The sequence below is a fragment of the Trichoderma reesei genome (assembly GCF_000167675.1).
Source record: "Trichoderma reesei QM6a unplaced genomic scaffold TRIREscaffold_7, whole genome shotgun sequence".
Classification (NCBI taxonomy): domain Eukaryota; kingdom Fungi; phylum Ascomycota; class Sordariomycetes; order Hypocreales; family Hypocreaceae; genus Trichoderma; species Trichoderma reesei.
The window spans coordinates 1,335,795-1,360,348 of NW_006711154.1; the positions used below are offsets into that span (position 1 = coordinate 1,335,795).

Below are 24,554 nucleotides of genomic sequence, written 5' to 3' on the forward strand. Positions count from 1 at the left end.
AATCTCGCCAAGCTGGTGGCTTTGCCCAGGGCTGGGCTTCTTCGTTGTGGAGAGCACGTATGGGGCTGCCGCAAAAGATCAAGGCCATATCTGAAGAGGCCCCAGGTCAGCGGAATTGGCCACACTTTCGCCATGTCGCCATATTCGTGATTCTGAGGTGATACGATACCAGGATGTCGTTGCAGGCCTCGACTCACTGTGACCATAGGTTCATGCATGTTGGGACAGGCAAAGATGCATGTGCTATCAATGCTACTGTGATTTGACAAGAATTTTTAACCCAGCCTGGATGCTGTGGATGGCGAAAAGGAATTGATTGCGATTGATGCAGCACGGCATGAGCCTATCTGTATATGATTGGCGATCGAGCAAGGATGCATAGCTCCTATGGACTCATCTACCCAAACTGTTATGCTGAGATTCTATACATCTACTCTTGCAACGAACCGTAACACTGCTTGACTAGGTATACATCACCCAATCGGACATGGAAGTGTAGCTTTTTGGATGCATATAGAAAATGTATGAATGTTTCTAGAGTACCCATAACTTCAAGTCAAGTGTCTACTCGTACTTTCTCTCCTCGGGTTTTCCGTCACTGGCGCTACGAACACCTGGCTCTAATGGGAATATGGAGTTCTCGGGGTTTACATCTTTGTACACCCTGTCCCAGATGTCAGTAAGCGGTTCGGGCGTCTTCCAAGCGTACTCAGGGTCTCGCAGCCAAAGACGGATAAGATGACGCCTATTATCGAAAAGCTGTCAGCAGGAATCAATTCGAGAGAGTTTATTAGAAGCCGGTGTAGGCGCAGTACCTCTTATCTGGGGAATCTCTGAACTTCTCTCGGGCATGGAAGATGCTCAAGTTATTGGCAAACTGTATGTCGCCCTTGTGGAAGTCGAGGGCTGCGCGGTACTTCTCAGCCGTGAAGTGCAAGGCATCCAGCGCCTCAGCTTGAGCCTCAGTGATAGGAGGAATGTCTGTTGATCGTGGGAGGCCCCAGTATCCTGTAAAAGTGCGTCGCGCGTATTGGATGATGAGACGCTGAGGGGTCTCTTCGGTTGCGGGCTGGAAGTACAGAAGGGGCCGTACGGTATGAGTCCTGCCACGCTTCCCAAATCTGGAGCAGAATAACATTAGCCATTATTCACCAGAAGCTCCTGGATCCGTCCCAGCTATACTCACTCGTCGACGACCCAAGGCTCAGACAGCGTTCGAATAAGATCGGGGCGTGTTGCTGCGAGCTCATTATACACGTGCCAGCTGCTGGACAAGAAGCTCTGGCCGCCCTCTTCAGGCTCGCCCAGGGCAAACAGGGCTATCACATCTCCGGCATCGGTGTGGAAGACTTGCTTGTCGGCTGTGTACGCCGGCGCCCCAATCTTATGAGGATCAATCTCCTGGGTAAGATCCTTGATGTGCGCGAGAACGACATCAGCTGGCTTCCCGTTGTATTGGTGATCTTGGCGGCCGCGGATGGGCGCGACGTGGGATGCGATGCCGGCGTAGATTATCACGTTCTCCTCGCGACTGTAGTTATCGACCGGTACGCCCTTGACGACTTTGAAACCGTGGCCTAGGTGGACCTCTTTGGAGATTGCCCGTAGAGTATCGTGAAGTTTCGGCAAGGGAAATGTCTCGGGGGTGACGTAGCCCAAGCCCAAATTCAGAGCTGGTACCAACTAATGTGAGATTACAAGGCATATGTGGCCCAGAAAGGCAGAGGGCTTACACTTGAAATGCCGAAGAGCTTGGTCAACCTCAGCAATATCGCTCTCGGTCAGAACGTAGTTCCAGTCGTACGTATCTGCCAAGTTTCTACCGTCCCAGACAAGGTCGGATTCAAGCTTGGCGGGAAAGCCATCCGGGAGGGACTTGTTCAACTTTTCCGTCTCTTGACGCCGCTTGATGCGGTTGAGATAGTTTTCATAATTGGGAGCATATGAAATGTCCGGCTGCCTCGGGGCTTGAACAGCGGCGGCGGCCATTTTGAATCGAAGTTAAGGACTGGGCGTAGACCGGGTCAGTCAGAGGAGCTGGTGGGAGACGCCTCGTGGTAGGGGTATCTTGGGACCTTGATTCAATATGCGCGGGCAAACCAATTTATCCTCTCTCCTCTCATCTGCAGATGTCTTAACTTGACAAATCACTTCTCCGTCGTCGGCTAAATGCTATGGTGAACGCATGTTGCTGCATGTCGTCATGATAGCTGCGAAATTTGTCCGTTGTGATAGGATATTGGAGTTGTTAGCTAAGCCGGATCATCACCCGCACTCCATGTCGCCATCAGCACCCATGGACTCGCAATCGGCTGCATGGAGTTCAGCAGCAGCCGTTATTGACCACATGTGCAGATTGATCGAGAAGAAGACAACCAATCGACTTCGTCATGTCGTGATTCACAGATGCTACGGTACTGTTTCTACCTTGAGGTATCATCACTTGAAATGAGGATGCACCCGACTTTACAGGCGCTTCAACCGTATGGACTCCATGCAGGCAGTAAGACTACCTAGTAGATCGTTCTCGGCAATCGTTGTCGACACAGTCGCGAAGATGAACCTGCATGATGCATCACTTACATGCAGCACATGTCGGTCTATGCGGAGCTGCAGCCTCGTCAAAACCGAAGCAAAAAACATGGAAATTTGGCAAAAAAAAAAAGGTGACGATGTTCGTCTCTCTCCCGCCGGGAATTGAACCCGGGTCTCAAGCGTGACAAGCTTGCATACTGACCACTATACTACGGAAGATGTGTCAAGCGTTGGATCGCTTGTTGTAGGTGGATCATGGCGGAGGACCCTTGCTGAAAATCATTATGTTCGAATGAGCGCTTCGCTGCCGTGCATATGTTGCCTGCTGACCCTTCACAGCAATATTAGATCGCCATATGAACAGCGCTTGAGATGACGCCGGTGAGCCCACCCGGTGGAATGGAAAATAAGGTACTATCGACTAAGCTCACGGCATTGGGACGCATGGTACCGTAAGCCGTGGCGCCTAGGTAGGGTCAAGCAACAATGAGGCGGCGACTTTGCGGCAACCTCAGCATTTTGGAGTCCGAAGATGCGAGTTGTCTGGTAACCTTAGCCACTTGACGTTAAGAGGCAAAAGGCATAATGGCACGGCTACATCAAAGATGCAAACAGGCATGTTTTTTCCGACTCTCGGGTTGTAAAGCTCCCCGTACACAAAGTCACGAGGTACAGAAGCCGTGGACCTGACGGCCAAGACATTAATAATAGGTGACAAAGGTGTAACGATAAGCTCTCTTCTTCTATAGAAGACTAGCTAAAGAGAAAGAGAAGGAAAATAAATAAACGGCTATAAACATATTATAGGCCTAAGGCCTGTAGTATTATAAGGTAGTCCTAAGTTATTAAGGTAGGGACTACTTAACACATCCCCCTTAAAACTAATACACTATAATACTATTATAATATCCTAGGAAATTAATAGCATCTCTTTAATTATAAAATATAGGCTATTTTACTATATATAAGGAATATAAAATAAATTTAGGAAATAGCTACTATTCCTTTAATTAAGGAGAAATAGTATTAATAAAAGTAGGTAAATTAAATTAAGGTTTTTTAGTTATTAAAGTCTAAAAGTTACTTTTACTTATTAAAGTATAAGGCTTTTTTAATTAAAATAGAAATAGTTTATTAAAATAAAAATAAATAAAAATAAATAAAAATAGGTTATTAATATAATAATAAAAGCTTATTACTTTTAAAGTTCTTAAGCAGCTTTTTATTTATTAAATAAAGTGCTTTTTTTATAAAAAATATATTAGTACTATTAATATAATAGTTAGGGTTTAATAAAATACTTATATTTTAAAGTATTAAAAGTATAAAAGATAAATTTATTTTAATTAGTAAATAAAATACCTTTTATAATAAAGGTCTTTTTAATATAAACCTAGTTAAAGTAGCTACTTATCTTAAAATATAAAGAATAAGGAGACTTATATTACTTCTTATTATAAATCTAGCACTTTTAAACTATTTTAAATATAAACCTATTATAATTTAAATCCTTATTAATATAAGAAAAGGAAATAAAAAATAAAAAATAGGAAATAAAATATAACTAAAGTAATAAAGTTAATATACTTATTATAGTTATTCTTAATATTTAAATAAATATACTATTTTAAAATAAATCTTTATTATTAAATAGTATTAACTATCTTTAAAAGCTTTATAAATTTAGTATACTTAATTTTTATAAATAGCTTTATTAAACTATTTATAATTATCTTTTATATACTAATTTACTATATTTTAAAGTCTTTTTATTTTACTTTATTAATAATTTATTTAAAATAAATATTTATATGCCTTATTTATATTATATTATATTAATTAAGAATAGTAATTTTAATATTTTAGGAATTAATATATAAGATTATAAGCTTTTAGTTTTTAATGCCTAAATTATTAAGGATTTTCTTAATTTAAATAGCTAATATTTTAATTAAGGTAAGGTTTATAAATTTAGCTTTAGTTAAGCTTATTATAATAATAGTCTATTTCTTACTTTTTTAATAAACTAGTTTATTTTTAATTAATATAATATAGCCTGCTATATTAAATCTCTTAGTTAAGTTATTAGTAAATACTATATTAATATAAACCCTTAAATTAAGGTTTTTAATATTATATTTATTATTAAGTTAAATATTTAGGTTAGTTATACCTTAAAGGTATTAAAATAAGTGCTTTAAGATTTTCTTATAATATTTTATTAAATTAATATTAGCTTTATAAAGCTTTTAAATAGTATATATAATACTAGGCCTTATACTTATTAAAATAAAGTTTAAGCTTTTTATTTATTTTAGCTATTTTTTTATTAATATAATAACTTCTTATTATTTTTAATTATAAGGAATTATCTTCTTAAGTAGCTATAAGGTTTTAGTTAAATTTTAAAGTATTAAAATAAACTTAATAATAACTTTCTTAATATAAGTGCCTTAGCTAAGTATAATTATTTTATTTTTTTAATTTTTATAAACTTTTAGTTTTAAAAAAATAACTATATCTCTTAGCCTTTTAATTTTAAATAAACTTTCTAGCTATATTACTATATTATAAATAGTTAATATTTTTAAGGCTATAATTATTATATTATTTATATATAAAATTAAAATAATACTATTTTTATATTTAAAAATATAAAGTTTAAATTCTAAAGGTTTAAATTTAATTATAGCTAGTAGTTATATAGCTTTTTTAAACTACTATAAAAAAGCTTTTAAATAACTATAAAGAGCTTTTTTTAAATAATAGACTTTTTTAAATTTATTATTAAAGCCTTATAATTATTATATATAAACTTCCTTTTTAATATTAGTATTAAAGAATGCAGTAATAGTATTAAATTACTACTATTTAAAATTATTAATTACTATAATTAAATAAAACACTTTAACTAATATAAAATAGGCTATTATAATATAAAGTTCTTTTATTAAATAGTTTATCTCTTAAAGCTAATCTCCTTAAATAACTAAGCATGCCTTTATTATAAAATTACTATTAGTAAAATGCTTTAAATTATATATTTATTTATTATAAAAAATTATAATATTCTTTAATAGTATAACTAGGCTTTAGGTTTATCTTTTAATTAAATTATTATATTATTTTTTTATTATAAGAAATTATTTAATCTTATAGTTATACTTCTTTTTAATATTATTTTAATTTTTAAAAACCTTTATACCTTTATTAAGTTATTACTTAACTTTAAGAGTTATAAATATTATAAAAATTAGTTATTTTTTTATAAATTTATTATACTCTTATTATTTAATAATTTTAATTATTAATATAATTTTTTTTATTTTTCCTTTATATAAAGCTTTATAATTAACTTAAGTAACACCCTTTATAAAGTAATACTATTATTAATTAGCTATATATATTTTATTTATTTAATTTAATTTAGCTTATTTAAGTATAGCTAAGGTTATATTTTTAGTATTAATTATAAGGTTTTATAAGTTAAGGATAATAATAATAATAATATTTTAGTAAATAGCTTTAGGTTTAATTAAATATTAATTATAAAGATTATAATAGTCTTAGTTAGTTAAAGAGGTCTTATTTTATAAATCTTTTTATAAAGTAAGCTTTAAGATTTAAAAATACTTATCTTTCTTATAATTTACTAATAATTATTATTAAAAGATATCTTTATTATTATTAGCCTTAAAATACTTAGATTTATTAGCTTTAGTATTATTATTAATTACTTTATTAGCCTTAAAAGTGTTTTAAATAGTAATTATATTAAAAGCCTGCTATAGTTTAGCTATTTAGCTAATTACTATTTAGCCTCTTTTTTTAATTTTAAGGTTAATAAATATAGCTTTATACTTAATTTCTAGTTCCTCTTAATTATAAAGTATTTTACTACTTAACTTTTAAAATTATATATTTTATAATTTAATAACTTTATTTTTATTTAGTAAATAAACTTTATAAATATAGCTATTTAGGCCTTTTATATTAATAAAATATTCTTTAATTACTTTAAAGTATATTTTTATACTTTTAACTTATTAATTTTTATATTTCTTAATATATATTATATAACCTTAAGTCTTAATATACTTAATATTATATTTATATTTTATTTAAATAGCTTTAAATATCTTTTTTAGTAGTAAGATTTTATTTTTATTAAATAAAGTTAGTAGTAAGTTATAAATATATATAGTAAATTTTATATATAAAGGCTATAAGGTCTTAAATAATTTAATTTTAATATAAATTACTTATTTTAAGTTTATAAAGCTTTTTCTAGCCTATTTAATTATATTATTTTACTAAAAAGTATAAGCTATAAAGGTTTTAATAATAAATCTATTTTTATAAAACTAGTTTTATATTTCTTATAATATAAATTCTTTTATATTATTAAATACTATAACTTAAACTTTATAGCTATTATTAAAAACCTTTACTTAGTTTTTTTAATTTTATAGTTTTTTTATAATATTCTTATAGTTAGTAGCTAAAATTAGCTATTAATAATAAGTAAAGGTATTAATTTTATAAAGTAAAATCTTAAAACCTTTATATTTAATAAGTATATAAAAGATTATATTTTAAAAAATAATTTAAAAGAATTTTATAAGTTTAGCTAATAGTATATAACTAATAATAAATTTAAACTTAGCTAAATAGTAAGCTTTATAATAAAAGTTTTTAATTATTATTTTATTTACTTAAATTTTTAATTATTAATAAGCTTTTAAAACTTATTTCTTACTAATATAGCCTAGTCTTTTATATATAAGACTATATTTTATATTTATAATAAATAGTTTAATAAAAAGTATTATAAAATTATAATATCTACTAGTTAATAATATTATTATTTTTAAAACTATAATATTATGCTTTTAATAAACCTTTATAATTATAATTACTTTATTTTTTTATTATATAAGTAATTCTTTTATAAAGTTATACTAAATATTTTTTTATTTAAGAACTTTTAGGCTTACTATATTAATAGCACTTTAAAAAGTATAGGTAATATTTTTAAGTCTAATTATTTTATTATTTAATAGCAGGATAATTATAATGCCTATCCCTTTAATCTTTAATATACTTTTATTAAATATAGCTATTATATTAGCTTTATTTAGTATTTAAATAAAAATAAACTACTTTAAGTTATTAAAATAGTATAAGTTATAGCCTAAGTTAATAATAATATTATTTTAATTAATATTATATTTAGTTAAAGTAAAGTTATAGTTTAAAGTATTATTTTATATAATTTTAATAATATTATTTTTATTATTTTTAAAAAGATTAAGCTTAATAAGGATATTTAAGGTAATTATTATATTAATAAATAATTATTCTGCTTTTATAATATTTAAGGTGCTTTTAAATAGTCTTTTTTTTACTATAGGCTTAAGTTTATTTTTTCCTTTATTACTAAATTCTTATTTTTATAAATAAAATCCTTAATATAAGTTTAAATAAAATTAAAAATAATAATTCTTTAATTAAAGCTTAAGATAAAGTCTTTAATAAGTATTAAATATATAAGGCTTTTTATTTATTAAAATAATATAGCTATATTCTAGCTTTTTAGTTTTATTATTATTAAACTTGCCTTATTTTTACTATTTATTATTATTTAATAAAAAAAGGGCAGGCTACTTAAAAATACTAAATATCTTTTTAGTTCTTACTTTCTTATTTACTTATAAGTAAAGAAACTTAATAAGTTTATTTTTCTTAACTTTTTTATTTTAATAAAGATTTATAGTTTAATATTTATACTAAGTCTTATTAATATATTTAAGGCCTATAAGTGCTATAGTTATAAACTAAGCCTTTAATACCTTTAAATATTAATAAGTAATATAAGTTTAAGCTTTTATTAATATATTAATATATACTTTTAAAAACTTAAATTAACTATATTTTAAATAATTAAACTCTTAAATAATAATAAAGACTTCTTTTATTAAGGCTTTTAAAATAATAGTTTTTATTATATTAAGAAGTTCTTTTATTATTAAGTTATTATTATTAAAGCCTTTATAGTTAAGCTTTATATAAATCTTTATTAATAGGTTATTTAAAATAAATTTTATTATTAATATATTATTTTCTTTTTAAGTATTTTTCTTAGCTTAAGTAGCTTTTTTAGCTATAATATTTATCCCTTTAATAATGCCTTAAAGGCTTATTAAGTATATATTAATTTTAAGTGTTTATTTTTAAGTATTTTAATTATTAAGGCCTTTTAATAGTATTACTAAAAGAAAGAAGTTAGCTTATAAAGCCTTAAAAGTGTTATTTTTTATAAATATTAACTATATTATTTTAAGCTATATTATTTATAAATTTAAGTTAAGGTTATTATAATTAAAGTTTTTATTTTTAATAATAAGTTTAAGATTATTTTAGCTTAAAGGATTAAGTAATAATTATTTTATTAATATATAGGTAAAATAAAGTCTTTAAGTCTTTATAAATAAAAAAGAAAAAGGTTAATCTTTTAAATTAAAAAAAAAGTAATTTATATTAAATTAAAAGTATAACCTATATTAAGTTAAAGGTATAATAATAATAGCATTATTTATTACTAACTTAAAGGTTTAGGTATAATTTTTTTATAATTTTTAAAAAAGTATAGGGCTTATAACTTAATAAAGGTATAATAATAAGCTCTTTTCTTTTATAAAAGACTAGTTAAAGAGAAAGAGAAGGAAAATAAATAAATGGCTATAAATGCATTATAGGCCTAAGGCCTGTAGTGTTATAGGGTGGTCCTAAGTCATTAGGGTGGGGACTACTTAATAATAGGTACTTTTAGAAAGACGCCAGTTGCAGAGACGGGAAGTCAGCACCCACAAGAGGCTAATGTCGTCGTGTTACGGCTTGCAGGACACGACTTTGAGTCGTCGGCCGGATCGGCAGTGAGGACCTCGTGCTGATATACAGCCTTCTCTCTCTTAGGCATTGGCCGCTCAATGAAAACAACTGCTTTCTGCTTCATACAAGGTGCCACTGGTGAGAAATTGACGAGTATCGGATAGATCGAATGGAAATGACGGCCTTTCCCGGAAGTTCGGCAAAGACATTGGCCACTTATCATGTACGTAAATGTGAAGCTTTGGTGATCAACTTTGGTGGCGGTCAATGTTCCCTTGTTCAAATGACCGTGGCATCATTTCACTTTAGGTGCCATCCAAGGCATATCTGACGTAGATTAGCAGACCAAGCAAAAAAAAATACTTGCTGGTCTAATACGTTGTATAGACCGAGAGACCTTTTCAGGTGAGCATGCAAACCACCTAAACGTGACAAAGTCTACAGGAAAGCTTGGTTACCTGAGCAGGTTCAAGGGCTAATTACAACCATACTTCATGTCATGAATCAATCGTGAGCCTTCTCATCAGACGTCATTCACCGGGGCCGTGACTGCCTTTTGGCGCTGTCAGATCGACGTGCGTGGAGAGTAGAGTCGGTCAGCTTACCCGCCATCCGCTATTATGCGGATGTTTGTGGTAGTATATTGATTGGAGCGAAAGCATCGCGGCCTATATAGCGACCAAGAGATCAAACCTGCCGGATTAATGTTGGAAAGGCAACCCTTTCTTCCATCACAGCTACAGCGCTTGCGCCGGGCAGCTGAATTGCCTGCTACTCGCCTTCTCGTGCCTACAACACCCCTTACTCCTTTCTTAACCCCTATCGAACCGCATCACATACTTGCGACAACATCAAGAGACAGCTTCCAGAGATGGCTCAAACCAGGAGAGGCCCCACAACAGTATGCGATCTCATTGAAGAATGGGCCCAGAAACAGCCTCACCATATTGCCGTCTCTTTTGGAGACCAGAGCATGACATACGCTGAGCTGGAAAATGCCACGACTTATATCGCCTGGATCTTACACGAGAGACAAGTCAGATCAGGAGACAAGGTTCCTGTTCTAGCGCAGAGAAGCCTCGAGATGGTCATCTGCTTTCTCGGCGTCATTAAAGCAGGGGCTTTGTACGTTCCCATTGATGTGGAATCCTGGAGCAGGGACCGCATTCGTTCGACGCTGGAACGAGTATCCCCTCGTATCATTCTGAACACAGGCGCGGAAAAGTTCCACGGCTATGACGAGATCTCGCTCAAGGAAATCAGGCGAGCTTTCAAACCGACCATGGAACATCGCTGGGAAAACGAGCTCGATAGGCCCTGGAAATGGATCAAGCCCAGTGATATCATGTTCATAATATTCACTTCAGGCACGACATCCACCCCCAAGGGGGTAATGATCCCACACAGCTCGGTCTTCAACTACGTGCAACAAAGCGGAGAAAAGACCCCATTCAACCTCAATGCGACTCCTGCGGATGTTGTCATCCTCATATTCTCTCCTGCCTTCGACGCCTGTACGGCCGTAATAGTATCCGCACTGTCTAATGGCGCTGAGGTGAAGATTGCCACTCCTGCAGATTTCTTGCATACGGCGACTCTTTGCACTGTCATGGCATGCACACCCTCGGTGCTGGCTACGATTCAAGATCCATCGAGCTATTCGAACCTGCGAGCCATCATGATCGGAGGCGAAGCAGCACCTGCTTCACTCGTTCGCAAGTGGGGAGAACACCTACCGAATACTCCCATGTACAACGTTTATGGTCCCACAGAGACAACATTTGCCTGCCTCGTGGCACGGCTGTATCCAGACAAGCCAATCACTTTGGGATATCCAATGTCAAACAGTTGCGTCAGATTGCTGGACGGAGACGTAGAGTCTCGATATGGAGAGATTTGTGTCTCTGGGCCGGGCCTGGCAAGGGGCTACTATGAGAATGAAGCCCTCACCGCGGAAAGGTTTGTCTACTGGGAGGGCGAAAGAATGTATCGAACCGGGGATTATGCACGAATGACAGAACACGGGCTGGAGTTTGCCGGGCGCAAAGACAGCGTTGTCAAGAACCGCGGCTTCCTGGTCAACCTTGACGGCCAAGTCATCCCCATGTTGAACAGCAGCCCAAATGTCATCTCAGCCACGGCCTTCATGCATCGAGGCCGCCTCGTGGCTTTCGTGACCCCCGAGACCGTTGATGGAATTGCTCTCCGCAAGAGCTTGATCAACAACTATGACTCATTCATCATACCGGACGTCATTCGCTCCGTGGAAACCCTACCGCTGAATGCGAATGACAAGATTGATAATCGGGCTTTGCAAGCACTGCTCGATATCGAGGATTCGCAGGTCCTCAGCGGCGGGCTAGTGCCAAAATTAACCGATCACGATACGAAGATGGACGTCTTGAAAGCCGCAATATCCTTTGCGATTTCCTTGCCACCTTCAGACATTCCGGACAGCAGCTCCTTTAGTGAATTGGGCGGAAACTCTTTAGCCGGGATCAAAGTCGTCTCATTCCTTCGTACAATGGGATTTCAACTTCGGCTCGGGTCATTGTTTGACCTCCCAAGTCTCTCTGCTATACAAGATGTCTTGGAAACACTTGGTGATGCAGTGGAAGAAGAGGAAAGCCTTGAGCAGGGTGTAGCTCCAAGCATAGCACCTATGACGTCGCTACAGACGAAGATGATACGGACGGGATTGAGACGTCCTGCCACGAGCTATATGCTGATGAAATTCTCGCTGCCTCATCACGACAAGGCATTCAGTGGAGGCATACTTCAATCGGCATGGCGGAGGGTGATTGAGCGGCATTCAATCTTTCGCACAGTCTTCAATCTCAAGGACCAGTTGCAACAAGTGCAGCCAACGCTCGCTCTCAGCTGGGTCAATGAAGAGACGACCCAAGACCAAGCAGAGAACATGCTCCAGATCTGCTCTCGGGAAATGCGCGACAAGATAAACTATGTGGAGCATGGAGACACGTTCACCCCCATCTCGGCATATCACTTGGTGACAGTTCCTGACGTGGCTTCCACATTCTTGGCTCTTGTGCATCACAGCCTGATCGATGGCTGGTCACTCAGTATTATGTTAGAAGAGCTCTGTTTAGCACTGGATGGGAAACAACTTCCGGAGCCTCCGCAATTTACGAATATTGCTCTTGCTCAATCTCGGCTGCAGCAAGATGCCCAGGGAAATGAGTTCTGGGAGAAGCTCCTAGAAGACGGCCTATCGCAGCCACTACTAAGACTTCCAAAGCCAAGGAAGGATACTGCGGTGGCAGATTGGTCTAGCAGTCTACAAGTCAGCCTTGGCTATGGGCCAAAGGAGATTGAGATCAAAGCACGCCTTCGAGGTGTTACACCAGCAACGGCGATATACACAGCCTGGGGCTTGGTCTTGTCGAACTATAGCTTTTCCGACAAGGTGGCATTTGGCGCCGTCTTTTCTGGAAGGAATATCGATGTGCTAGGAGCCGATCGAGTCGTTGGGCCGCTGCTCAACACATGCCCATTCCCCCTGGAGTTTAGAGAAGGGCAATCTGTGGCCGATGCGCTTTCGACAGTTCAGAGTCAGCTCCTGCAAATGCTCGAGTTCCAGTGGTGTGCAGATAACGGAATGACGAAATTACCAGCCGAAGATATTGCCAACACTTTCCAAACAGTCGTAGTCATAGAGTACGGTCTCCCGCCACTGCCACAGTCTTGCGAGACGCTTCCCGAGCCATGGACAATCGAACGGCAGGACATGATGGAATTTGGCATCACCTTGCTGCTTGAGGAGGCCAGCGACACCAACCTTCGAGCTCGTATCCTATACGATAACTCGCAGTATTCCGAGTGGAGCATCGCCGGTCTACTGAATCATTTTGATCATGCCCTCAGTGGGCTACTCGATTCTAATAACACGCTATTGCAGCATGTTCGGGACGCAATGGTCATCGGAGAAGAGCGAACCAATCTTTTGCAACAGCCAAAAGAGATAATCAGAAATCTTCCTGAATCCAATACGGTCAAAGATGCATTTGAGACCGCCGCAGCCAAGTGGCCGGACTTGGTAGCTTTGGAGTCGACCAAAGGTTCAATGACCTACCGACAGCTGGACGACGCTGCCAACAAGTTGGCCAATCACCTGAGGTCTGCCACAAGCCCTGGAGATGTCATTGGTATTCTCACAGATGGTTCACTCCACTGGATTGTGGCTATCCTTTCGGTTCTCAAAGCAGGCTGCATTTGCTGTCCCATTGATGTTAGCCTTCCCACAGCTCGGATCAACGTCATCACACAGCAAAGCGGTGCGACTTTTTTCATCGCGACGACTCGCGATTGTGTACAAGTGCTTCAGAACAATCAAGACAGCCGTGTTATTGTCTCGGAAGAAATTATTGCCTCTTGCAAGCCCCTAGCACATACACTAGAGACCCTGTCCAGACCAAATGACGTCGTTTATCTCGTCTTCACATCAGGAAGCACCGGTATTCCAAAGGGTAAAGCGTTCTGTCCCAGCGATATTCAGTACCATGAGTTCATCTGATGCTCACATTGTTCGTAATAGGCGTTCCTTTGCACAATCAGAGTCTGCTTGGGGTCATCAACCACGAGCCCAACCGTCTCTTCTCTGGCCCTGGACGCCGGCTGGGACAAGTCTATGCCCTGGGTGAGTTATCCTGTCGTCTATTGTATAATAGACATCAGAATATGATGATCAAATCCTCTGACAACAGTTGCCTGTTTTACAAATTAGGCTTTGATGTTGTACTAGTCGAGATATTCGGAACCCTTCTCTACGGGGGCACCTTGGTGCTGAAGGACCCCAGCGATCCTTTGGGCCACCTCAAGCGAGTAGATGCAATCTACTCAACTCCGTCGCTTCTCGTGGCATTATCTCCGAATGAGTACACAAATCTCGACACTATTGGGCTTGCTGGAGAGGCTGTCTCTCAGAGCCTTGCTGATGGCTGGTCACACAAGCGCCTATTCAACTTTTACGGCCCGAGCGAGGTGAGAGTTATTCCCTGGTCGATGAGTTGATGCGATCATTCATTGACTGACTGTTTGGTACCTTTGGTAGTGCGGGCCTATCTCAACGGGAACCGAGCTTCTACCTGGTCATCAAGTTACTATCGGCAAGCCCGTTCCGAATCTGGAGCTCTATATTTTAGACCATCACCAATGTCCAGTTCCCCTTGGAGTAACAGGAGAAATCTTCATTTCTGGAGAGCAAGTTACTCACGGCTACTGGAATTCGCCGTCGGAAACAAGAACGGCGTTTCTCCCGAACCCTTTCTCCGCTGGCAAGGTCATGTATAAAACAGGCGACCTAGGCTACTGGACCCAAGATATGAATGTGGTGTTTGTAGGAAGGGTTGACAGCCAGGTCAAGGTCCGAGGGTTCCGCGTCGAATTGGAAGAGGTAGAGCGCGCGATCATGATTGCGGATAGGAACATCCGGACTGCCGCTGCTATTGCCGACCGGAATCGCATTTTCGCTTTCGTAACACCAAGTACCGTGGACATTGATACAGTCCGACAAAAGGTCAAGGAACTACTCCCGTCCTACGCTTGTCCAGCGCGCATCGTGGCCTTGAAGACGTTGCCAAAATCCTCCAACCTCAAAATTGATCGTACAGCACTACATACCTTGGCTGCAGGAACCGACGATGAAGGGGACGATCCGTCAACGCCGACAGAAAAGAGGATTGCGGAAATCTGGAGCCGAGTCCTCAGCTCCCATACCAACACTCACAGGCGGAGAATCACTCGAGATGCCGATTTCTTGGCCATCGGTGGAAACTCTCTCTTGGCCATAAAGGCAGCTCGGTTAATCTCTGAATCCATGGGCCATCACGTTCCTGTGCCACTGCTCATCAGAGAAGCGATACTGTCAAACCTTGCACAGGCAATCGATCAATTTGCAGTTTGCGAGGAATCAGAAGATGGTACGCTATCTTTCAAGTCGTTTTTGTCTAGCCTACACGGTTGGACAAGCCTGACCGCGGCCCAAACACCATCGCCCCTGGAAGAGGAGCTATTTCTTTGGCAGACCACTTCCAACACTAAGTCACTCTTCAATACGGCATTTCAGTTCGTCATCGAGGGCAATATCAATGTCCATATGTTGAGAGACGCGTTCATCTCTGTTCTGCGGGAAGAGCCCATTCTTCGAGCCCGCTACGTTCTTGAGAAAGGGCTTCTGTACCGTTATATTAGTGACGAGATTGACCCACCGCTTGTTTTCATTGGCAACGCTCTAGATACCACCAAGCTACAGGCTTTGATCAACAAACCCTTTGATCTCGCCCGCCACCAACTCATCCGAACAATCATCTGGAAGCAAGATGATGGAAGTCCAATAGCAAAGACAACACTCTCGGTGATCACGCACCATATCATAACGGATAAGGCGTCTATGGCCGTTTTGCTTCAATCTGTCAGCAAAAAATATAGGTCGGCAGTCAATCCCGTCACCACCAATGGACATAATGCACGGGGCACTCCTGAGGGGTCCTACGTCGAATGGACGCAGTGGCTGTCAAAGGTCAGCGCGCAGCCCGCCACACCAGCGACTCTTGCCAAGAGAAAGTTTTGGCAGGGCCGCGTCAGAGAAATGGAAGCGGTTTCGCTACTGGATGAAAATGGACTTGGGACTCTTGGTCAAGATGTACCTTGCTACGAGTCCCTTTTTATCATGACTGGAGATGACTACAGCTTTTCGCAGCGTATGGCTCTTGCTGCGGCTGCAATCACTCTCTCTGCAGTATTCGGCAAGGACGATATCGTCTTCGGTATACCGTATATGAATCGAGACGAGCCTGGAACGGCGAACATGATGGGGCTTCTCCTCGACCGGCTTCCTGTGCACATTAAGTTCAACAAGAACAATATGTCGGACTCTGCTCGGCTGATCGATGACATTGCGTCAGAGATCTACGATTGTGTGCAGAACCAATTACCATATCTACAACTCTTAAGAATGGCCAAGGAACGAAGGCCTCTTTTTGACGTTGTGGTTATTTACCACTGGAAGTCGGATGCCCTGGAACATTCACTCCGATTGCCTGAGGCTCAAATATCAAGTCAGCGAATTCGAGCCCGGGGAGCCAAGTTCACTTTGCAGCTTGAGTTTACTGAGCAAGATGAAGGATTGCACTGTGGAATCGAGTATAATGCGCGTGCTCTTTCCGCGCCGCAGTTGGCAGCCATCGTGTCCTTCATCCCGAAGGTGATCAAGGGCCTCATGGCTGCCTCTTCACCTGCAAACATTCTATCATCCTTCAATATATTGAAGCATTGCAGTCCTTTAACTGTCATGCAAACTTACAGAAACAAGTTAGGAAAGGTTCGAGAGGCCTTTTCTGAAGCACTCGGGTTGCACCCAGCGGAGATTGCCCCAAGCACAACTTTGTACGATCTGGGGGGCACTTCTGTAACGGCACTTCGAGTTGCATATCTGCTGAAAAAGATGGGATTGACTGGAAACTTGAAAGATATTCTTGCATCGCCTTCCGTCGGAGACATTGCTTGGATGTTCTCATGATGTTGCGGCAGATTATATGGGTTCAATATTTTGTCAGTCTAGTTTCCCCAGTGCATACGTCTATTCAACAGCCATGGCAGATACTATGGTAACAATTGTATGGAATGTACCAGATTGTTAGTCTTCTCTTCGATGAATGACTGTGCGACTAAAGCTGAGTGAAGCTGCGCGGTAAGCGGTTCTCGCCTTCATTATAGGGTTGGCCAGCTTCGTTCCGGGCCATATCGTTGACCCACTGTTCGTTCCCAAGCAGTTCTAGCTTTGGCCCTTTCTGTGCCCATTTAGACGTCAGATAATACCAAGACAAGGCGTTGCCGACTGTGCCAACTTCGTCGCTAACGCCGGTCTTTGCAGCTTGCGACATTCGTTCATGTAGCTTGGTATCGGTAAACAGCTCCATCAAATGGCCAGCGACAGCCCTTGAGTCGCCCGGTTGGACAAGGAATCCGTTGATCTTGTCTTTGACTTGAAGGGGAATTCCCCCTGCAAATGAAGCGATCACAGGGCGGCCAGCGTGGAGCGCCTCGGAAACTTTGACTTCGAACCCTTCATACGTCGACAGTTGAAGGACGACATGAGCATTTGCCATGAGGCAGTTCAACAGCTGGTCGCAAGGGTCCAAGCGCATGACACTCACGTCGGCCAAGAGGTGAGGATATTCGGTTTCCAACTGGGTCATGACCTGGTCATAGATGGTCGTGCCATCGGGGTCATCTACGGAAGCGTTTCCACAACTTGTATGTGAGAGAGCTATCAGCACATGCGACAAGGAAAGACAGAAAGAAAAACATACATGACAAGCTGAGGGGCACTGATGCCTCCGTGCTTTTCAAGCTGCTCACGGAAGCAGGCATAGGCGTCAATGACTGTCGGCAGCCCCTTGGCAGGATCGAACCGGGACACCTGGATAATGTATTTCCCTAAGGTAGGTGGCGTTAGCGAAAGATCCATGAGACAAAATGGCTGTCTCTCCAGCGCCGCGTTGGCTCACTTCTTGGCCATTGTAGCTCTGTCATTCTCTCCGAGCGGCACTTGATGTTGTAAAGGTGACCGTAGTATCCTGTATCCCAAATCTCCATCGGCTTATTCAACCCATCCAACCTGTTTCGAGAATCAGCAAATGTTATACTGCACAGAGGGAATCTTGCATACCAATCCGTTGTCGCGGGCATATACAGCACCTTCTCCCGCGGCACATTATGTGGCACAAATGAAGGCATTGGGTGGCTGATGAAGAGGTCCGCGTGCTTGATGTTCTGCCAGAGGAAGTCCCAAACGTCTGCCTGAGGAGAATTGGGATCTTTGATAAGGTCTGTCCGGATCTGGATATGTGATCGATAAAAGACTGGCCGAGATGGCGTGAGCTTCTTGATGAGCGGAATGAGGCACGGCATCTGAGGGTCGTCGATCTATGACAAGGTGAGCAAAGACGTAACACATGGTATATGAACGACTCACAATGACAATGTCGGCGCCGCCTTTTTCTGGTCGGCATAATGGCCCTCCCTCAGAGAACCAATATCGATCTCCGTTGTCGGTAATCCATTCGCGTATGGAACTCTTTTCCTCTTCTGAAATGAACTGATCCTTGGGGCTCACCCCTTGAAGAGTATTGTGGATGTTCTTGGTGACGCGAAACACGCCCGGGTGAGGCTTAGGCACTGTTGTGCATCAGTTCGGATCTGAACATGCAGGATAAAGTTGTTTGGCGGCATGGTAACTTACCGTACCAGCGCAGATCGACTCCCATGACGCGAGAGAATCTGACGAGAGCATGCCTCATCAAAGCGACGCCTCCACCTTGGGGAGTGCTACTGAAGAACGCAATCTTGGTCTTGTGCTTCCGTAGAGTCTTTGCATAATGCATGACTGTCTCCCAAGACGCAAAACTGCAGGTAGTCTTGTAATCCTCGAGAGAGATGAGCGGCGCCTGGAACGATGCATCGACTTCGACAATGCCGCGCCACGCGACTTGTAGAAGAGGAGCCAGTGAAGGGCCAAAATTCCTGCAGTGAGTCAGTTTCTGCGTTCTAACATGAAAGATGAGTTGCGCATCATCGCTCACATAATGCATTTTCTCGCCATTGAATCGGCTTGTTCGTCCACCCGCTTGCTAAGCCAGAGGGCTATCCTCTCTGTATGCTCATGAGGTTGCTGAATGACGATGGGGACGATATCCAACTCCAGCCAGAGGCGCGAGCAGAGAGACGGGCTTGTTGTTTTCAGAGAACTGGGAAGTCCAGCGCCAACAGCCTTGGTGAAGGTTCTGTGCTCATACCCTCTGATCGACTTGATGATGTACTCGGCGAGATAATCCTGACCATTGCTGCCTTCCGGGGCGGTGACGGTTTGAATCGTAAAATCGATGAGATACGTCGCATCGCGGATTGCGAGAGAAACCAGATACGTCTTGTATCCGGATAGCACGGCTGAGATACCGATAAAGATGGGCTACGGCGTACATCAGACAATAGAACGTGATGACTTGATGATTGAATGATCAAGAAATGAGAAGCTCAGAGAGATATGTCACGTCGGTTTCATCCCGAACAAACGAGGTGCAGACACAAACGGGAGGACAGTAGGACTGACTGTTAGAGCAAGGCCGAAGCATCCTTCTGCCTGGACGACCTTTTCGGCTTGAGATTTCCGGCGAAGAGAGGCGCTGACGTGGAATTCCTGACAAGGGTCTTTGGTCATTTTGAAGAATGATGATTGACTACCTCTATTTGAAGAATGCGCAACCAGCTCTGAAGCTGCTCCTTAGGGGGGAAAAAAAGTCTCAGTTTGAGGTGTTGCAATCGGCACAAGACAAATATTTCAGTAAGATTAACCAGAACTGCGTGCGCAACTGAAGCGCAGTGGTCGGTAGCCAGAGTGTTTGCTCCCTTTTATTCATCGTCATCTTCAACCAATCTTCGAGACTAACGATCCTGGGGCGTTAGTTGATGAGGTGGCGTGGTGCCACATATTGGCATTTTGGTGGTACGATGAGATCGCGCAGCGCTAGAATCTCAAAGTGGCATCATTATGACATCAAATGCTCGTTCCCGGGGCCGACTATTGGCATAATCAGAACAATGTGGAAGTGTGAGATTGAGACTGAGAAATTGTAGCCGACTTCAAATTTGCCGGCTCACACCACAATAGATGGCTTCAAACATACATAATTCGCCGGGCCTCACTGCAGTGTCTGTCTTGACAATCACGATGCAGGTACGGAAACATGGCTGTGGTAGCTGTGATAAAATTATACTATGGTACGGGAGAAGCTCAGGGCCGAAAGGAACGCAATCGTGCATATGCAACATACGATACGAATAACATGATGTCAGATGGTCGGCACCTCCCTGTCATGGCCAATAAGTGGTTATTGTATGTATCAGCTGGCTCAGACATCTCATATAGCAAAGAGAAGGCGAGCATATTACTCGTAAAGTCACCTGTTGATCTCGAATCTGCTTCTCTGTCTCAAGTTACCGTCGCGCCCGGGGAGTATCAATTGAAGCTGCTTCCAAGCCATGCCAGAGTCACGGTTAAGATACCGCGTACCGCCAGCACTTGTTCAGGTTCGTCCAACAAGGAACAATAGTAGCAGCCTCTTCCACCAGCGTTGCCGCATCGGGTTCGATATTTCCTTCTATGCTGCGAAACAAGCCTGCTAGTCATGCAATCAGTAGAATTCGCCCCTGGGGATCGCAGTTGAAGTTAGTAATCACTTGGTTATTTATATAAGATGTGGGAGCTCATGATACAGTAGAATTAGCGACTCATGGTTCTTTGTGACATGCAAGCTGATATTATAAGGAATAGCTATCCTGTGTCAGCCCTTACTTACATGGTGTGTCAAAACGCTCCATGCTAGATATGCATGTGAGACACTATTCACTGGGTGTTATGAGAACGGTATATGAAGACTCATAAAAGAAAGAACAAATCGTTGATGAATGGTAGGTAGAAAGGTTCGACTCACTTACTCTCCAAGTCATAGCAGTAACAGCTACCGATTTGCTAGGATGCTGGACAGGCAGTTAACAAATTTGTAGCGCTGGATAGCCACTTTCCATCCACTCTTGACCCGTGGAGCTATAGTCTCCTTTCCTTGCAGTTGAAGGGCCATGATTGCTGGGCAACGTTATCAGCAACGTAGTAAGTACAATGTCTGCAAAGATTCTGGATTAATATAACAAACCGCGTTGAAACGACTGTCAATGCATTTGTGCATTTGAAACAGTAGTATCAAAGCCAGGTTCAGAAGTGACAGCGGTGGTTATGATTTATTTCCTTTGAACTGTTGCTGATAATTGCAAGTGAAACAAACATCTAGACTTTATGCATCCTTCAGAAGGGATGGGCAACTCCACCCCCAGTAGGAAAGTATTCTGAGACCAGCCTCTGTTCGTCTCCGAGAGAAAGATTATATCATGCACGCCTGGTTCATCATTCTGTCCCGTAAGGTACCTACAATTTCTCCTTGTACCTACTCTATACCTTACCCAGCGACCCAGGCAGATTGACTCTGACCCCAGCCGCGAAAGTGATAAGCTAAGTTGATCGTGTGGCTGCGCCTGTTTCCAAATCCCACTGAGGCTTAAACTGGGCAAATATACATACATACTTACTATTGACGTTAACGATGGCATCGAGAAACGTCCGTGAGCAAGATATTCCATCTGCATCAGCTTTCAGCATCTGCTAGACGCTGGGGCGCTATGATATGCAGGGAAACGGCTAGCCAGATCAATTACCGAGGGCAGCTTCGTTGGTTAAGCGCCCGGGGAGAGCGGAGTGACAATCTCAGATCAACCCGCTCCTCCAGATCAAGCGCCTCGCCAATTGCATGACACGGTCGCCCCACGAGCCACCATATCACCTTCACAGCATACCAAAGTACTGTAGGTTTCACGCTCGATCCACATGCGGCAGAGAAGATCTGCGGATATATGCCCATTTAGAGCAGCTCAGATATTGGGACCATATGCAGCCTTTTCAACGTCTCGCCTATAGAAGCTGCATAATTGTTAATAGAAAATAAACGCTGACACTGGAGGATGGGGTATTGAACTGCATCAGTCATTACTGGTTAATATGGACATATATATCTATGTACCTGTTTATGTATATCTATATATATACGCGGGCTCTTTCATCGCCACATCTGCTCTTCTTTGTCAAAAAAAAAAAAAAAAGGAAACCTTCTAGCTCTCCCATATCATCTTGTGTGCCCTGAGTCTGAGCACTGGCATTACTGAAGATGGTTTCGGTTTTCGCCTCAGCGAAGGCTCTTCCGGTTCTGGCTGCCAGCGCTCTTGCTGCCGCGAGCTATCCCCCTATCCCCGCTGACTTGACGACTCCGGTACAGCAACGTATTGCTGTCAATGGACCCAACAGTATGTTATCCCCCATGATTCTCAGATGAGGTGTGTTATTCTAAGATGGTTGTCAACAGGCGTTTCCATCGGCTGGAACACATATCAACAACTCAGCCAACCGTGTGTTGCCTATGGCACCTCCGCCACATCCTTAACGCAGCAAGCCTGCTCTCAGAGCTCTGTTACATACCAGACTTCGCGCACTTGGTCAAACGCGGTGACTCTCAGCAACCTATCGCCAGCAACAACATACTACTACAAGATTGTCTCGACCAACTCAAGCGTTGATCACTTTCTGAGTCCCCGCCTTGCCGGAGATAAAACGCCATTCTCCATCAACGCCATCATCGATTTGGGTGTGGTAGGCCCCGATGGCTACACTATCCAGAATGACCAGACAAAGCGCGATACTATCCCGACTATCGACCCTTCATTGAACCATACCACCATCCAACGGTTAGCAGAGACGGTCAATGATTATGAATTCGTCATCCATCCCGGTGACCTCGCTTATGCTGATGACTGGATCGAGACGCCCAAGAATATCTTTGATGGAACGAATGCATACCAAGCAATCCTCGAGCAATTCTACGCTCAGCTTGCTCCCATCTCTAGCCGCAAGGCCTACATGGCAAGCCCAGGTAATCATGAAGCTGCTTGCCAGGAAATTCCTCACACAACTGGACTCTGTGACGCTGGACAGCGCAATTTCAGGTACGTTCATGCCCTTGGGCCTCCTCTGGTGAAGGTTGGGCTGTTAACGATTCCGTGGCAGTGACTTTGTTAACCGATTTGGCCGTACAATGCCCACCGTGTTCACCTCCACGTCGGCAAATAACACGGCAAAGGTCAATGCGAACAAGGCGCAGCAGCTTGCTAACCCTCCCTTCTGGTTCTCTTTTGAGTATGGAATGGCACATGTTGTCATGATTGACACTGAGACGGATTTCGCGGATGCTCCAGACGGACCGGACGGTTCCGAGGGCCTCAACGGCGGACCTTTTGGCGCTCCCGACCAGCAGCTCCAATTCTTCGAGGCGGATCTCGCTTCCGTTGACCGTGCCGTCACACCCTGGCTCATTGTTGCCGGGCATCGACCTTGGTACACCACTGGAGGCACCGGCTGTGCACCTTGCCAGGCGGCCTTCGAAGGGCTCTTCTACAAGTATGGCGTCGACTTGGGAGTCTTTGGCCATGTTCACAACTCCCAGAGGTTTTTCCCTGTTTACAATGGCACGGCTGATGCCGCTGGCATGACAGACCCTAAGGCACCAATGTATATCGTCGCTGGCGGCGCGGGTAACATTGAGGGCCTGTCCGACGTTGGCTCCAAGCCGTCGTACACCGCATTCGCCTACGCAAACGATTTCAGCTATGCGACGATTAGGTTTCTGGACGAACAAAATTTGCAAGTTGACTTTTACCAGTCATCCACCGGAAACCTTTTGGATAGCTCCAAGCTCTTCAAGTCCCATGATCAGCAATTCCTTGTGCAATAGAGTCCGCTGTTTCATACATCAGCTAGACAATAGCCAGGAGAAGGGCCAATCGCATCTACCATTCATAGGATCAAGCCCTACTGCTACTGCTCCAACAACTCAGCGTCACAAGTTTTCTTGTTCGACATAGGAGCTTGATGCGGTTTGACATATCTGATCTACTCTAACTCCTATTAGGCAGCATACATAAAAGCTTGGTCTTATACTAGAATAATTTAGCGATAGTGGCAGAGAGTGGAGTCTATTATCTACTGCTATCAACCGCAATAATAGAAGAATTCATTTGCTAGGATGCCTTGGATCAGTAACATGGGGATAGATGTCACGAATAAGCCCAGCATGAACAATAGTAGCAGAGAGTAGAACCTGGTATCTGATGATAGCAACATCAACATTGGGGGAATTTATTTACTAGGATGCCTCGGATCAGTGGTATTTACACAAGCCCAGCGATTGCGACAGGTGATTACAGATCAGCTTGTTGACGAAAGCCTCTGAGAGTAGTGATAGTAATAGCACGTCAATCCATTTGTCCATGTACATAGAGCAACAAACACTTCGCCAATGATGTAAATCAGTTTCATGCCTTTCCTATGATAATACGAAACGTCACCGCCAACATCGTGGAACAGCATACTGCGTGCCTTGGTGAACACCAAAATGACTCAACTCACATCGTTCACTGACTCTCAGGTACCCTGCCCGCAGATGCTGCTTCTC

The 24,554-nt window shown here is 41.2% G+C and overlaps 4 protein-coding genes across 4 annotated transcripts; 2 read left to right on the forward strand and 2 right to left on the reverse strand.

Moving 5' to 3' along the window:
* Positions 1-564: 564 nt before the first annotated feature.
* TRIREDRAFT_106686 (uncharacterized protein) lies at positions 565-1,989 on the reverse strand (the record flags this gene model as incomplete). The annotated part of the gene is made up of 4 exons (XM_006964730.1): positions 565-745; positions 816-1,121; positions 1,187-1,673; positions 1,734-1,989. The coding sequence occupies 4 exons, from the start codon at positions 1,987-1,989 to the stop codon at positions 565-567; spliced, it is 1,230 nt and encodes a 409-aa protein (XP_006964792.1).
* Positions 1,990-10,297: 8,308 nt separating this feature from the next.
* TRIREDRAFT_60458 (non-ribosomal peptide synthetase) lies at positions 10,298-16,963 on the forward strand (the record flags this gene model as incomplete). The annotated part of the gene is made up of 4 exons (XM_006964548.1): positions 10,298-13,913; positions 13,982-14,083; positions 14,171-14,427; positions 14,498-16,963. The coding sequence occupies 4 exons, from the start codon at positions 10,298-10,300 to the stop codon at positions 16,961-16,963; spliced, it is 6,441 nt and encodes a 2,146-aa protein (XP_006964610.1).
* Positions 16,964-16,977: 14 nt separating this feature from the next.
* Positions 16,978-19,806, reverse strand: TRIREDRAFT_121491 (glycosyltransferase family 4). The gene is made up of 8 exons (XM_006964731.1): positions 19,556-19,806; positions 19,029-19,414; positions 18,689-18,969; positions 18,422-18,624; positions 18,116-18,372; positions 17,955-18,064; positions 17,757-17,883; positions 16,978-17,697 (listed from the first exon to the last, which is right to left on the reverse strand). Exons 1-8 carry the CDS (start codon positions 19,661-19,663, stop codon positions 17,112-17,114), a joined length of 2,058 nt encoding a protein of 685 aa, XP_006964793.1. The 5' UTR covers positions 19,664-19,806; the 3' UTR covers positions 16,978-17,111.
* A 2,411-nt stretch (positions 19,807-22,217) lies between these two features.
* TRIREDRAFT_60419 (uncharacterized protein) lies at positions 22,218-23,834 on the forward strand (the record flags this gene model as incomplete). Its single annotated transcript, XM_006964549.1, has 3 exons — positions 22,218-22,353; positions 22,413-23,049; positions 23,111-23,834. The coding sequence occupies 3 exons, from the start codon at positions 22,218-22,220 to the stop codon at positions 23,832-23,834; spliced, it is 1,497 nt and encodes a 498-aa protein (XP_006964611.1).
* Between the last annotated feature and the right edge of the window lie 720 nt (positions 23,835-24,554).

Coding starts and splice junctions, on each gene's coding strand:
- TRIREDRAFT_121491 (XM_006964731.1), bottom strand. CDS start 19,663: ATGACCAAAGACCCTTGTCAGGAATTCCACGTCAGCGCCTCTCTTCGC. Junction 17,884..17,954: donor AGAGCTACAATGGCCAAGAA/GTGAGCCAACGC, acceptor CACCTACCTTAG/GGAAATACATTATCCAGGTG. Junction 17,698..17,756: donor AGTGCCCCTCAGCTTGTCAT/GTATGTTTTTCT, acceptor CTCACATACAAG/TTGTGGAAACGCTTCCGTAG.